Source organism: Trichosurus vulpecula, chromosome 8, assembly GCF_011100635.1.
Source record: "Trichosurus vulpecula isolate mTriVul1 chromosome 8, mTriVul1.pri, whole genome shotgun sequence".
NCBI classification, from domain to species: domain Eukaryota; kingdom Metazoa; phylum Chordata; class Mammalia; order Diprotodontia; family Phalangeridae; genus Trichosurus; species Trichosurus vulpecula.
The window spans coordinates 264216776-264232140 of record NC_050580.1 but is presented as its reverse complement, the minus strand read 5'-3'; the positions used below and the strand labels follow the sequence as shown (position 1 = coordinate 264232140).

The 15365-nt window shown below is 40.5% G+C and overlaps 1 protein-coding gene across 1 annotated transcript; it reads left to right on the top strand.

Moving 5' to 3' along the window:
* Positions 1-2000: 2000 nt before the first annotated feature.
* LOC118829925 (tropomyosin alpha-3 chain-like) lies at positions 2001-14601 on the top strand. The gene is made up of 3 exons (XM_036736738.1): positions 2001-2195; positions 5251-5301; positions 13801-14601. The coding sequence occupies exons 1-3, from the start codon at positions 2001-2003 to the stop codon at positions 14599-14601; spliced, it is 1047 nt and encodes a 348-aa protein (XP_036592633.1).
* The last annotated feature ends 764 nt before the right edge of the window (positions 14602-15365 follow it).

The following is a 15365-nucleotide window of genomic DNA, read 5'->3' as shown; positions in this document are numbered from 1 at the left end:
ATAAAAATAATTGAAGAATTAAAAATCAATTAAATTATTTTTAAAGAAATGTCTAATGCCTTTTTCATTGATGCAATATTAAGTATTATTTGTATCCTGAATGCTTCTTGTTGTTATTCAGTCCTTTCAGTTCTGCTCAATTCTTTGTGACCCCATTTGGGCTTTTCTTGACAAAGCTACTAGAGTGGTTTGCAATTTGCCTTCCCAATTATTGAAGAAGGTTTAATTAAGTTATTCTGGGATAGACATTATCCTATTTTCCAAGTGTTTTATTTTTCCCTATTTCATCCCCAAACTCAAAAGTGAATATCCTTTGCGAGGTTAGTGACCTACTTGGTTCCACCATTAGAGACCTCGGGGACTAGAGAAAGTAGCATTTAGGATAGATACATTATAAAACCCTATGCTGACCCCACTCTTTCAGCCGTAGACTTAATGAAAAATTTTGAACAAAATATTATTCTTGATGCGTGCGTATATGAGTAATTAGGTGGATTGAGTTTGGGCTAAGGAAAGACAGGACATTTTAGATAGGAGATAATAGAAGAAAAGTCACAGATACTAGAACGAATCTGGCTTGAGTGACAAGGACAAGTTGATATTAATAAGGGTTTATATATTGATCAGTAGTGAGAAATTTGGATAGTTATGCTTGAGCAGGGTTATTGAGGACCTTGGATACCAGAAGAAGTCTGGATGTCATCCTGTAGATAGCAGATATCACTAAAAGATTTTGGATCAGATGAATGGAAGAACTTTATTTTGCATTAACAAAGAACACACAAGCAGGCTCCTCATGAAATCTTTGCTTGGGGTCCAATCATGCTCACTTAGCTAAGGATATTAAAAGGATAAAGGAAAATACATTTAAAAATGTCAATGATAAATTAGTGTGATGTATTAAAAATGGAATAGAAATAAGTTACCCAGAAGGATACTGGCTGCATCACAGAATCCTAGAATGTCAGGGCTAGTAGATCTAACCTTCTTTGATCAAACTTAATTATCTTATACTGGATTCCCTCCATTTCAGTAACCTGAACAAGCCAAGTCTGCTTCAGAGCTCAGAGTATATGGCATATGCTCAGTGGATGAAACTGCAAACCAAGCTGTACTTGGATTTCATAAAATTGTGGCTTGTATACATGGAAACATAATCATTAGAGCCAATTATCCTTGGACGACTGCTGCTTTAAACTCTAATTACAAAGTTTTAGCCCCATTACCACATATGCTTCATTTTATATCTATTTCAACATTTTATTGTCCGAATTCGTGAAAAACAATGTGCAAAATGAAGTCAACTCTAAACTTTATCATATAGGCAAGGGGGGGAAAAGTAGTGCCTGGGTAATAACAGCATTTCACATTTCCTTAGATTTCATCCTTATTTTTTCTTCTAAAGGATCTCAAAACATTTCACAAGCTTGACTTCGTTTATCTTTTAAGTTAGGTAGGAAAATCTGTTTACTAAATTTTAGAGCTAGAGTGACTGATGGATTGAGGGATTACATTATTTATTTGCTCAAGGTTATGAATTGGGAATCATTCGATGAGAATACAATCCAGGTAAAGGGCCAAGTTTCTCGATTATTAATTATTAGGCCAACCATGAAAATAAGTTGAAGCCCGTCTTTCCAGAATCTAAAAGAATTAGGGCAAACCTAATAGAAAAGGCTATAAGCCAATCGAATATGAAGCAATGAGACTAAATGAAATTTACTAGAGCATGGTCTTATTGCTATTCTTTGTTTTTGCTTTTATTTTTTGGTTGCATGTTGGAACATACAGAATATATATTTGTAAGAGCACATCTTCCATAGGCAGATGGTTATGTTCTTTTATGTGGTGATATGCAAGAGAAGACAGGTACCAGGTGAATGGGAGAACATCGCGTTAGTAAGTGTCAATAGAAACAATTCATTTATTTCTGGCCAAAAGTCCTGAAACATATTTTAATCCTATTTTAAAATGATGACTTTTTAGCAATATGTCCTGGTATGACGCTACCTGGCCATGAGTCATGGAACACAACCATCTCCAAAGAACTAAAGTGTAAAGTAACCAAAAGAGCTATGGAAGGATGCACGCTTGCCAAAAGCAGAATGCAAGAAGCTCTTGTCAACGATGTGGACAAGAAGTTGGGGGAGGGGGAGGTATCGGGATATGCACGACCGGAAAAGGAGATGAGGCAGGTACTGAACAGCTATGGATGATGGGTAGTAAGTACTTCAAGAAACTAAAAGAAAAAGCGGCCTTTCAACACATTGGGTATAGACTCTATACGGGGTTTGTGGGGGGGTGGGGTGGGGGGGGTGAATAAGAATTGCATAGGAAAAGAAAGCCGTAAAAATAAGGCTGAAGGAAGGACCCACACTGATGAAATCAGATACACCACCACCACCACCATTACCAGAAACCTTCCCTTCTCTCTAGGTCAATAAACAATCAAACATGTCTTTATTAATCACCTGCTACAGAATATGGCAGGTACGATGCCAGGTAATTGGGATTCTAAGAGAAAAATTAGCCCCTGCCCTCAATTCAGTCAGGGAAGACAGTGTAAAAAAGTATTTATGAGCTAGAACATATTGATTACAGGCGTACCTCAGAGATATTGAAGGTTCAGTTCCAGACTACCGCAATGGAGCAAAAGTTGCAATAAAGCAAGACACACGGATTGTTGGTTTTAGTTATGTTTTCACTATGGTCTATTAAGTGTGCAATAGCCTTATGTCCAAAAAAAGACTCAAAACAATGTACATACCTTAATTAAAAATACTTTATTGCTAAAAAAAAAATGCTAGGTATCATCTGAGCCTTCAGCAAGTCTTGATCTTTTTTCTAGTGAAGGGTCTTGCCTCTATGGTGATGCCTGCTGATTGCTCCATGTAGTGGTTGCTGAAGGTTCGGGTGACTGTGGCAATTTCTTAAAATATGATAACAATGAAGTCTGCTGCATTGACTGTTCCTTTAGCTTGAACACTTAGAGGCCATTGTAGAATTATCGATTGGCCTAATTTCAATATTGTTGCATCTCAGGGGGTAGGGAGGCCTGAGGAGAGGGAGAGAGATGTGGAATGGCCTGTCAGTGAAGCGGTAAGAGCACACATTTATTAAGTTATACTCTTCTATGGGCATGGTTCATGGCACAAATTATGATAGCACGAATTACAGAACAATTGATAGTCACCTCAAAGATCACTGATCACAGATCCCCGTAACAGATAACAATAACGAAGAAGTTTGAAGTATTGCGAGAATTACCAAGATGCACCAGGGGGGAATGATGTGAGCACGTGCTGAAGGAAAAATGGCACCAATAGACGTGCTGGAGGCAGGGTTGCCACAAACCTTCACTTTGTAAAAACAATGCAACATCTGTGAAGCAGGTGAAGCGAGGTATGCCTGTATTGCAGTGTGCCCCAATGTGACCTTGGGGTGCATTAAGAGGCATAGCTTCTAGAAATAGGGAAATTATGGCCCCACCATACTCTGCCCTCATCTCACCTGGAGGACTATTATATTCAGCTCTCAGCACAAAACTGGCATGGTTTAAGAAAGATAAGCAGGAAAGTGTCCAGAGGAGGACTATCAGTTTAGTGAAGGTTGTGGAGACCACGTCTTTTGAGGATCTTGCTTAAATAAGTGGGTGTTTTTAATCTGGAGGAGAGAAGTGTGGGGGTGGGGAATGTGTTCAAATATGTGCTCAAATATTAATATGTGCTCAAATATTTGAAGGGATATCCCATGGAGGAGGGATTAGACTTTTTCTACTTGGCTCCTGAAAATAGAACAATGGGTAGAAGTTGCAAAGAATTGAATTTAGGCCTGATGACTGGGGAAAAGTTCCCGATCGGAGTTGTCAAATCCAATTAGACTTGGATCCAGTTAGAGCTGTTGAAATGTACTGACTTAAGTAAGATGTGGTGGTTTTCCTTCTCCTTGGAGATGTTCCAGAAGAGGTTAGATGACTACTTAGCATGAATGGGTTGAATTAGAGGCCATTTAGGTTCCTTCAAACTCTCAAAGTCTATTTTTTCATAATTCTATGAAACTAAAGCCCAGTGATTTTCTCCAAGGTCAAGCAGCTAGTAAGTGGCATAGCAACCATTTCATAATAGGCATCAAAAAGTAAATTTGGACCCATGCAAAAGTAAAAGATGCCCTCTTGATCCGAAAAGGGATAAACTGAAATCTTCACAGATCGTTCCTGTTAGGGTTTACTCCGTGGTATGACTTTGTCTTCTAATCACTTGTCTTTTCCTTTTTCTCTCCAAACCTCCCCTGTAGCACTCTCCTTCTTCTCTGTCCAATGATCAAAAGTAAGTGGGATGTCTACTCATGAGTTTTAAATGAAATTATCCTCCGTGAATTACCCAATTTTTTAAGTTGATATGATGTTCTACAACCGGAAAGTTAAAATATACTAAGCATCATAACAACACATCTTTATGCTTGGGCAAAGTACCACAAATCACTTTCCAGTTATGAGGTACAAACATGCGTGCTGTGTAGAACATGGTGCTCGTTTCCAGAATAAATAACAAAACATCTAAATCTCTCTTTTGGCTGAATTCCAAAGGTTTTTTTAAAAAATATTTTTACCGTATTTTTCCTAGGGAGATATGAAAAAGTTGTCTTTATGTCCATTTTATAGATGACAACCGAAGCACAAAATCTGAATTTTTTTTAAAAGTCCATGAATCAGCAACGTGTCCCTGGATTTAGGGATGGTGGGTTTTAGAAGTATGAGGAATCTGAGATTATTTAGTACAGTCCCTGTACTGTGTAGGTTAGATAACTGAGGCCTAGAGGAAAAACCCAAGGTCACACAGTTGGTTCATAGCAGAGGCAGATCTGGGGGCCCTGATGGTCTGCTTCCAAATCTGGTGTTCTTTTCATTTCACCAGTTACCCCTTTCGGTTTTCTCTAGGAAGGGCCAGCCTAGGCCTTTTTCCTCTTCAACTGCAATAACTGATGACTACTTTTAAAAATCTATTATGAAAAGATAATAGGGTGGATAGAAAGTTGACCTTGGAGTCAGGAAGACCTGTGTTCAAGTCTTCCCATGTGACCCATGCTACTAGATCTCTGACCCTGGGCAGGTTACTTGGTTTCACAAAGCCACAAGGAAATTTCTAAGACTATAGGTTGCATAGCAGGTGCTAACCTGCATTGGCAGAGGGACTTTTATCACTGGAATTCCCTGCACTAATGAAAGTATGAATTCTTTTTTTTTTTTTAAAGAGGCCCTTTGCGGGGATATCCCCCATAGTTCAGGGAATCGTAGAACATAGGGTAAGTAAAGTCAACAAGCATTTATCAAGCAACTCCTATATGCTAGAGCTGGAAAGACACTTAAAGATCACCTAATTCACTTTCCTAAGTCTATAGTTGAGGAAACTGAAGTGACAGGCCCACAGCCAAAAACTCAGTAACAAGAGCCAGGATCAGAACTAAGTTTCCCTGATGTAGGGAGACCATGGTTGAGGACCTGAGAAGGAACACAAAGGCTCAAAGGGTCATGAATCAAGTGGTGGCCTGGCCACACCGTGAGATGCAAACCCTGACTGTGAGCAGCCCAGATCTCTGGGTCTCTGCCCTTAAATCAGATTGTTCTCTCTGGGATATTCACAGAAACTGAGAAAGAGACATTAGGAATGGCTCGTAAACAAGTTGAGGGAGCTATGTAGCACAGTGGATCCAATGCCAGACTGGACTGAATTGAATTGGATTCCTGAATTGAAATCTCGCCTCGGACACTTACTAGCTGCATGACCCTAGACAAGTCACTTAACCCTGTTTGCCTCAGTTTCCTAATCTGTAAATGGGCTGGAGAAGGAAAGGGCAAACTGCTCCACTATCTTTGCCAAGAAAACCCTGAATGCGGTCACAAAGAGTTGAACCAGACTGAAATGACTGAACAACCACAAAAACCACCAAGTTGCCCGGTTTGCCCCATCCTTGCCACCATATTGACTACAAGGTCATTGTGTCTAGGAATGTTTGCTAACTTCACATACATGATCTAGATGAAGTTTGTGTCTTTCCTCTCCTCTCCTCTCCCCCTCCCTTCCCCCCCCCCTTCTCAAAGGTAAAGGTTCATGGGCTACTCACAGAGCTTATTTCAAGATTGATTGACAAGAAACCTTTCACCCGATCCATTGTTCTGATGTGGGCCATTTATCCCTCCTTGGGTGGCATGGTAGCCCATTCACACTTTGGAAAGTCACCATGTTGGTTCCAGATAGTGCAGACACTTCTTGGCGCCATCATTATCAAAGCCTACAGGCCCCCATGCCTTCCACTCCTTCCTTCATTTCCGTCTTCTTACACTTCACTTTCCTCTGAGCACTTTTTGATCCAGAACCATCGGCCTTCTTGCTGTTCTCCCTTCCACCATTCCATCTTTCTTTATTCCTCCGGTTGTCCTCCAGTTCATGGGATGCATTTCTTGTTCACCACTGCCTCCTGGCTCCACTTCAGACTTTGTTCAGAGCCTCCTTTCTGCAAGAGGCCTTTCTTATCCCCAACTCTATCCCCACCCCCACGGGTGTCTTCTCAGTGACTTCCTCCCACTTAAATGGTAGCTTATTTGGACATAGCAGTTTGCATGCTGTCTTCTGAATTAGAATATGATCTCCTTGAGGGCAAAGACTTTGGTTTTTTTTTCCTTTCTTTGCATCCCTAGCACTTAAGAGTGCTTGGCGAAAAGTATATGCTTAAGGAATGCTTGTTTTTTTATGATTAATTATGATGATGGTATTTGTATTCACCATAATTCCAGCCTTCTTTCTTTGGCAGCTAAGTGGCACTGTGGGTAGAGTCCCAGACCTGGAGTCAGGAAGATTCATCTTCCTGAGTTTATAACAAGCCTCAGACACTAGCTGTGCGACCCTGGGCAAGTCACTTAACACTGTTTGCCTCAGTTTCCTCATCTGTAAAATGATCTGGAGAAGGAAATAGCAAACTGCTTTAGAATCTTTGCCAAGAAAACCCCAAATGGGGTCACAGAGGCAGGTGTAACTGAAATGACTGAACAGCGGCAATAAACAACAGATCGTCTTTGTTCTAGAAAACACAAAATAAAACCAAAAATAGTGCGCTGTGAAGCAGTGTTGCTTTGTGAATAAACACTGGACTTGGAGTTGCGGTTCAGCTAGAAAATGTGGGTTCATATCCTGCCTCTGATACTTGTTAGCTATGTGATGTTCGACAAGATATTTAACCTCTCGGTGCCTCAGTTTCCTCCTCTGTAAAATTAGGAGGTTGTACTAGATAGCCACTAAGAACCTTTCTAGCTCTAAATCTGTGGTTTTTGGTCTCATTTTTTTTTTAAAGCGGGAATTTTTTTCTATTGCCAAGACTCTCAATTCCTTCTTCTCTTCCTTTCTATCCTTATCTTCATTTCTTCCCAGGTAGTTAAAGCACAGTCTCATAATTACAGATTGCAAAAAGAAAGAATGGATTAAAGAAAAAAAAACAACGCAGAGAAAAAAAGGAAGTCAAAAGGTGCTTAGCTAGATTTGATTGGCTAACAAGAAGGTGAATTTACACGCTGTCTTCAAGTCTGTGGGGACAGATCACAGGTCCTGTTTAGGTGGCGTCGGTATTTTTTTAAGTTCAACTCTTCTGTGTTTTCAGTTATCTCCAGAGTCCATAAAATTTTTTCTCCTTAGAAAGGCAGGAAACTGAAGGAGAAATAAAAGAAACAAGAAGAGGAGGGGAAGCATTTTTCTGCCTTTGATTCATCTGTACTTTGGGAAGCAGTAGAATTTTGGCAGAATGGGTCTTTTTTTCTGGAAATTCTAACATTGACTAAAAAAATATCATCCAGCTTTAATTTTCTACTAACTCTTGTAGGGGAAATTCTCTTAAGCTCCAGAGAATATTAACATTTTTTTTCTCCTTGTGGCTGGATTTAGGTTTTTTTTTTTCCACTTAGTATTCCCCACTGCACCCAGGAAGAGTTGTTAATTGCATAGAAATGCTTTCAAGGCTTTAATTTACAAGACTGGTTTGTCTAATGCAGAATTAATTAAGCCACGGAGACACTGATCAAGTCCTCCATAGAAGCAACAAGCAAGAGAATCTGAAGAATAGAGTTTGGAAAGTTTTATTTGGCTAGCTTGGGAAGGGAAGGAGGACTGGAGGCAGGGGAGGCCTTGTGTCAACAAGGGTTTATCCTAGATTGGTCTTTACCATCTCATCAAGTGTAATTTACTTATCCAAAATATTTCCTTAATTGGTCCCAAAATAACATTTTAATAAAAAGTTCAGTAATAATTCATGTTCTTACTGATAACCTAGCCTCCTTAGACCATTTTTAGCACATGTATTATAATTGTTTTTAATCACACAGTCACATTTAGTTTTGAGTTGTTGAACTGTTCCTATCTCTGTGCTCATACACTTGCTTCTGCGTACAAAATAGAGGGAAATAATTTTAAGAGGAAAAAGCCATCTTTCCTTTGCTTTTTTATTTTTCTCTCACTTCCCTATACCCATTATACTAACTTTAGAACCCTCCCTTGCAGCAAAGAGCAAATTTTCAGCAAAACCAATATATCGACGATATCTGACAATGCATAGTGCGTTCTGCTTCTATACTCCACTATCTTTCTATTGAGAAAAGAAAAATGCTTCCTAATTTCAGCTTTTTGGAACCAAGATTTATCATTTCATTCCTCTGGAGTCTAAGTTTTTTTATTATTTTCATTTACATCACTGCAGTTTTTGTGCATATTGTTTTCTTGGTTCTGTTCCATGCAACACGAGTTCACACGTGTCTTTCAAATTTCTCTGATTTCTGCGCGGTCACTGTTTCTGTTACTTTTATATAACATACTTTGCTAAGCCCATTTTGGGGGCCTCATCTTCGTTTCCATTTTTTTTTTTTGCTTCCATTAAAAAAAAGTATATCTTTGAGCGTTTTGGTGTCTATAGGATTCTTCTTAAATCTCTTTTGCGGATCATACACATACCCCTAGCATTGGTAATTCGGAGTCAGAGTATGAGCATTTTAGTGATTTTTCTCACATAATCTCTAATTAGAGAATCAATCTTTTCATCTTTAATATCTGAATATATCAGAAGCAGTAATGGAATAGTGCATAGCATGCCAGACATAGTCAGGAGGTCTTAGACCCAAATCTCACCTCTTACAAGGTCTGAGTACTCAACCTTGGGAGTACCTAACTCACAGGATTATTGTGAGGCTTAAATGAGATATACTATTTAAAAAAAACACTTCCAAACTTTGTCAGTTCTCATGATAAAAATATTCTAAATAACCAATCAGGCTAAGAATACAGAAAAGTAAAAGTATTCTGTAGGAGCCGGTCATTTTAGAACTATGTATGAGCATTAGGCCAATTAATGCTAAAAAAAAAAAAAAAAAAAATAGGCAGGCTCTTCTTAGTTCTGATTGATGGAAATAATTTCAAGGATGTAGATTTGTATACTTTGCCACCTTGTGGCTGTTGGAGACATGTGCATGACTTAAGGCACATATGCTGTGGCTTGAATTGACAAATTTTCTAATGTAGTGTTCATGCCTATGTACTTTATAGGCCACTCCCCCCCACATCAGTTCAACAGGAGGGACTATGGTGGTTATTGTGGTGGTTGTTGTTATTTGGTATGGTTTTGTTTTCTTTTTAAAATCACCATGTTTGATGGTGGCTTTGCTGATTTCCCCGTTGACTTCCTTGTTGATTCACTTGAATTATTCTGACTTGACAGCAGATTTTTCCAAAAACCTTTGCTGTTTTCCTATTCTGTGACACTGAAGATTTTGGCCTGGCAGAAGTGTCAGTAAAAATAAGGGAGTAGTCGTACCCCCCCTGCCCCCCCCCCATTGAAGCCATGAATAATCAAATTCATTCTCATTTCCTCCCCCTCCCCCTCTCCCCCTTTTAAGATTAGATTTTTCAGGAAAAAAATACCTGATATTAATTGTAGGGGAGTATAGTTTAAACATCTGAATATTACAAGACATTTTTCTTCTATAAAATCCAGATACCAAACTATACTTTGGGCTTTGCACATAATTAGGGAGTTTTGTAACTAAATCTATGAGAAATATAGTGCTACAGTAAATAAATTCTTAAAAATGATTTTCAGACTTGTGGGAGCTGTGACCAGATTACTGCCATAATTCAGCTCCATTTTTAGGTAGACAGGATTATACTCTTCCCGTGGAATCATGATTAACTGCATTTTTATAATAAGTTATCAAATTGCTTTGCTGGATTTTGTCTTATAACTCAGCTACTTCCTTGAATGGGAATCGATGACAGTATACCTGCGAATTTACAGAATACTCCCAGTGTCTTTCCCTGAAGACATGCTGAAAATAGTCTCTTATTTTTCCTCTTTTTCCCCAGAAGAAATATCAGCTTTGCCATTCAAAATCACTAATTCCCTGGATCCCAAGACAGCAAACTATGTTTTGCTCTCTGGAGGGTTCAGACAATGGGGTAACTGGAACTAGCTATTGCCTGTGTCGTTCCTAAGCAGAAGAGACTCATGATATAGGAGACACTATTAGTCGTTAGCAAACTGAGCAGCTGTGCTGAATTTTTTTTTCCCTGACTGCATTTTGAAAATCTAGCTGCCTTATGAGTGTATTTAGACTTTGGTATTTCTGAAAGGTTGCATGTTAACGCATGGTTTCTGACAATTAGCGACTGCTTTCAGTTTTCTGCTCATTGCCTATGGAAAATTTGCTTTTAGGATCTGCTGCATCCCATTTCAGTAATTCCTTCATTTTGAAAACAAGTAACTAGAGGCCAGGATGCTTACCTGTAATTAAACAGAATAAAAACCGTGCTGCCTCAAGATGCAAATTATGACGGCATATGAATATATGTTTCCTTATTCTATCTCAGAGATAGCATGAGGACTTAAGAATAATGTCCTATAATCTTAAATGCTGGTTTGTATACTTCTTTCTTGTTCTCTCTCCTAATAATTTATAGCCAAGATAATAAGAGAAGCCGAAATACATGTACCATCAGCGGGGATAAGGAGAAGAAAGGCAAACTAATGCTAAAGTTCAAAAAAGAACCCGAAATAACTCCCCACGCTAGCATTAGGCACCATAGAAAGGACATGAGTTTTTGCCTTTCTATGAAATATTGGTTTGGTTTTGCTTTATTTTGTTATGGGCCTTGTCAGTTTTTCCTCTTGACCTAGTCATTTCACTCAAACTTTGTTATGATTCTGTAGCAATACAATATAATGGTGTCAAACTCAAATAGAAACTGATCCCTACAGGCTTCAAATGGATGTAGAAAACCACAAATCAACATTATCTATGTTGTGTTGTATTTTTATTTATTTTGTTAAACATTTCCCAATTGTAATATGGTTCATGCTGTACTTGGGGGTTTTGCCAGGCAAGCAGGAGTTTGAGGCCTCTGATATAACACATGATAGCTTGGAGAGATTTATGGAAGGAAAGTTAATTCAATTTGTTCAAATACAAGAATGATGCAGTGATGTAACACATGGAAGCTCAGAAAGATTGATGGAAGAAAGGTTAATTCAATTGGTTCAAGCACTAGAATGATGTGGTGATGTAACACATGGCAACTTGGAGAGGCTGATGGAGGGAAGGTTAATTCAAATGGTTCGAGTGCCAGACTAATGAGGCCAAGGTCAAGGGTTCAATCCCCAGGGGAGCTGATTAGCTGCTGTCTTTTCCAAGGCCACAGACAATAGCCCTAACCCAGGCCAGCCGTCTTACAAATACCTGACCTTGGTCACCAGAGGGAAACCATGTAGCTGTATCATTGTAATTCCATCCTTACTACTGGAAAAAAAAAACTCCAAGAAGATGCTTTGATGGCAGTATGTTGGTGGTGTCGTCTTCTACATGAAGGGCTTTATACTATTCTCAGTATTGTAATTTCCCCTTGAGAGGATCAAATTGTACCAGTGTCAAAACCCTACAGGGACATAGCCTCCTCCTATGTGTTTTCCCAATTTTCTTTTGCCTTCAGTAGGAATTTTCATATAGAAGAAGAAATAATTGTCCTAAGGCAGAATAACTTGGAGGAATCAGATAAATTATTACATTTTTAAGTAAACAGTAGTATCATTCCAATAACATAACTTTATTTAGGGAAACATTACATACACGGATTGTTTTTCTTATGCAGAGCAGCTATTCGAGTTGGCATAAAACCGTGCTTGATGAATAAAGCAGGATTACATTGCAGTAAGATGGGGATACAGCAACTGCACAGGCCTCCTTGGTAGCGATGTATAGTAGGCCTCGAATGAGATAAACAAGAGTTGATTCAGGAAGCTGCTTTGGAGATGTTGATTGAAGTTCACCTGGAAGATTGGAGGAGTTCAAGGGAGGATAATTACTTATTGACGGTTCTCTCTTTTGGAAATGGAGACACTCCAGAGCAAGGAACATAGTCCATCCAGTGGCTAGTGCACTTTGATCTCTGATTAACCATAGGGGGAAAATCTGAAAAGAGCTCCTTATGGAGGGTTTAAGAGAGAAAACATATAAGAAATACATAGGACCAAAAGGTGTGAACAGGTTGTGATATGCATCATTAGAGAGAATGTATACAAGGAAGAGCTCATGGAATGAAGGAAATATAAAATGATAGTCCATAAGAACTTGGATGACATCTTATGCCCCTTCAAGCAGAGATTCCCTTTCCCTGAATGTAATTTTGATGGCTAGTAACTCTTCTAGATACCATCATTCCATTTTGCTGATATTGATAAGAGGTCCTCCATTAGTACACAGGTGCTGGACAGATATTGACATTGGGCTGGGCTTAGAATAGAACAGGAGAAGAATGAACTGGCCTCTCCTTGGAAAACTGCTTGATTTCTTTAATGACCCCCAGATTCTCTCCTAAACCAAGGTCTATCCTTTTAAACTCCTGTGTCCTGCCAGGGATGTTGCATAGCTAAGTGTTAGGGAATACGCAAAGAACTGAAGTTTAAGATCACTCACAAAGCAAAGGAACAACATATTGTGGGCATAAGCAGGATGTGAAACATTTAAAAAGAGGAAATATCTAGACGTACAAAAAGTGTGTCATCAAAAATATGCTATCGGAAAAAGATACGAGGCTAGTCACATAACAAGAAGGAAGGATAAACGATGGTCAGACCTTGCGTTCCATTGATGTCCACACGATATCATGGTAATGTGAGGAAGGTCCCCTGGATGCTGGTTTCAAGTACTACTTTATGGGAGCACTTGGATGAGAACTGCATAGGATTCTGAACTGTATCATTAAAGAGAATACCCACATTGATGAGTTCGCAGATGAAATGATAAATTTGAATGTTTAGTGTTCTTCATTGGGTGCTAATTAAAAATGGTAGGTATAACCTTATAGGAATGTCTATGTTGTCTCTATAATAACACACTTTAGAATTTTTCCAGAAGTCATAGTGTAGTTCACTGGCCTGTTGTCTTGAGAATTCCCTTTTTTGAAAACTGAGACAACATTTTTACTTTTAATAGCACCTTATTTATCTTGGTATTAACCTCATAGCCATTTGTATACTGTCCTTTCAAGGCCAAAGGTCATTCTCCTGAGTAGGAAAGAAAATATCGTCCTCTTTTCCCCAACATAACCTAAATGAAATGCCATTTTGTTGCCCTTCGTTTTCTTTGCTAGCTTTGGCACATTCATTTTGCCCTTTAAGACTCCTGACCCTATGCTTGCAGACCTATGTCATGTCCTTGCATTCATCCTCTGGTACCGGGCCTTGCCTCTCTTACGAATATCTCTTTTACAAATTTGTTAGGGAGGTGGAGCTGCAGCAGCCCCGAACGGAGGAGGTGGCAGCTGGAACTGGGCAGGCACCATGGCCCATACCGACTACGAGCTGATGAAGAGCAAGCTTCACATCCTGCGGCAGCAGGCCAATGATGCCGAGGACAGGACCGCGAGTGTCCGGCGGGAGTTGGAGGCTGAGAAGCTGGCTTGGGAACAGGCTGAGACGGAGGTGGCTTCCTTGAGCCGTCGGCTCCAGGGGGTGGAGGAGGAGCTGGACAGCGCTCAGGAGCTCCTGGAGACCACTCTGCGTAGGCTAGGAGAGGCGGAGAAGGTGGCTAGTGAGAATGAGAGAGCCATGAGGGTCATTGAAGGTCGGGCCATGAAGGATGAGGAGATGATGGAGCTGCAAGAAATGCAACTGAAAGAGGCCGTGCACATGCTGGCGGCCACGGAGGGGAAGTTCTCGGAGATGGTCCAACAGCTGGTGATCGAGGGCGACTCGGGGCGCCCAGAGGAGCAGCCTGCTAGGGCTGAGGCCCCTCGCCCGGAGACAGATGAGCAGAGCGGACTGACGCAGCAGAGCCCGACGGGTCCGAGCGCCGCTGAAGAAAAGACTTCTCAGAGAAAAGATCTTTATGAGCGGGAGATAAAGATCCTCACCGATAAATTCAAGGTGACCCAGACCCGGGCCGAGCTCGCGGAGAGTTTGACGGCCAATATGGGAAAGAAGATCGAGGACTTGGAAGCTAAACTGAAGTGCAGCAAGGAAGCGCACCTCCGCACGCAGATGATGCTGGCCCGGACTCTGCTGAACCTGAACAAGGTATAGAAGCCCCTCCCCCCAGCACCGCCCTGTGGCTGCTCCTTCTGCTCACCCCGACTTCCCCCGAGGCCAGCTGGACCTCCAAACCGAGGGTTGATCCTGAACCTGGAGCCTGCTTTCTTCTCCGGGCCTTGCTCACTCCCTTCCCGGCTCCCCGTGTCCATTTCACCAAGCTGTCTCTGGAGCTCTCCCCCGATTTCCAGCATGGGCCAAGGCCTGAGCACTTTGGGGAACGTGGGCTCCATGCGGTAGTGTCTTTAAAAGCACGTTGTATGATGTCAACATTTTGTAATTACCTTTTTCGTTGTCGTAGCAACCATTTGTAAGGCGTTCCAGATAATTCCCTGGCTCCTAGGCTGCGTCTAATCACCTTTCTTTTGGATGATAAATCTTTCTACCTAAACAATACCCCCTCTCCATAGAAGAGGGAAAGAGGTGCTAGCCTGTCCTACTGAGAGCTGAACATAGCCCAAGAAAAAACTGCACCATGGAAACCTCAATGTTCTGGACCAAGCACCAGCCAAACCAGAAAGGTCAATCCAGAAGGTGTTTGCCAAAAAAGAAGGCTGTTCAGGTTTTCAGCTTTAAGATATCTTGGGGTGTTTATTTTTTCTTTCCCCATTTTTTAAAACATTTGCATCAGTAGAAAACAAGCAAATTACACAGACAAGATCTCTTTGAGACCAAATTGTCTTTCCTTTCCTCCTTCGATCACAGAACGGATCATGTGTCCCAGAAACTGGGGTATCTACTCTTATCCCCACTTCACC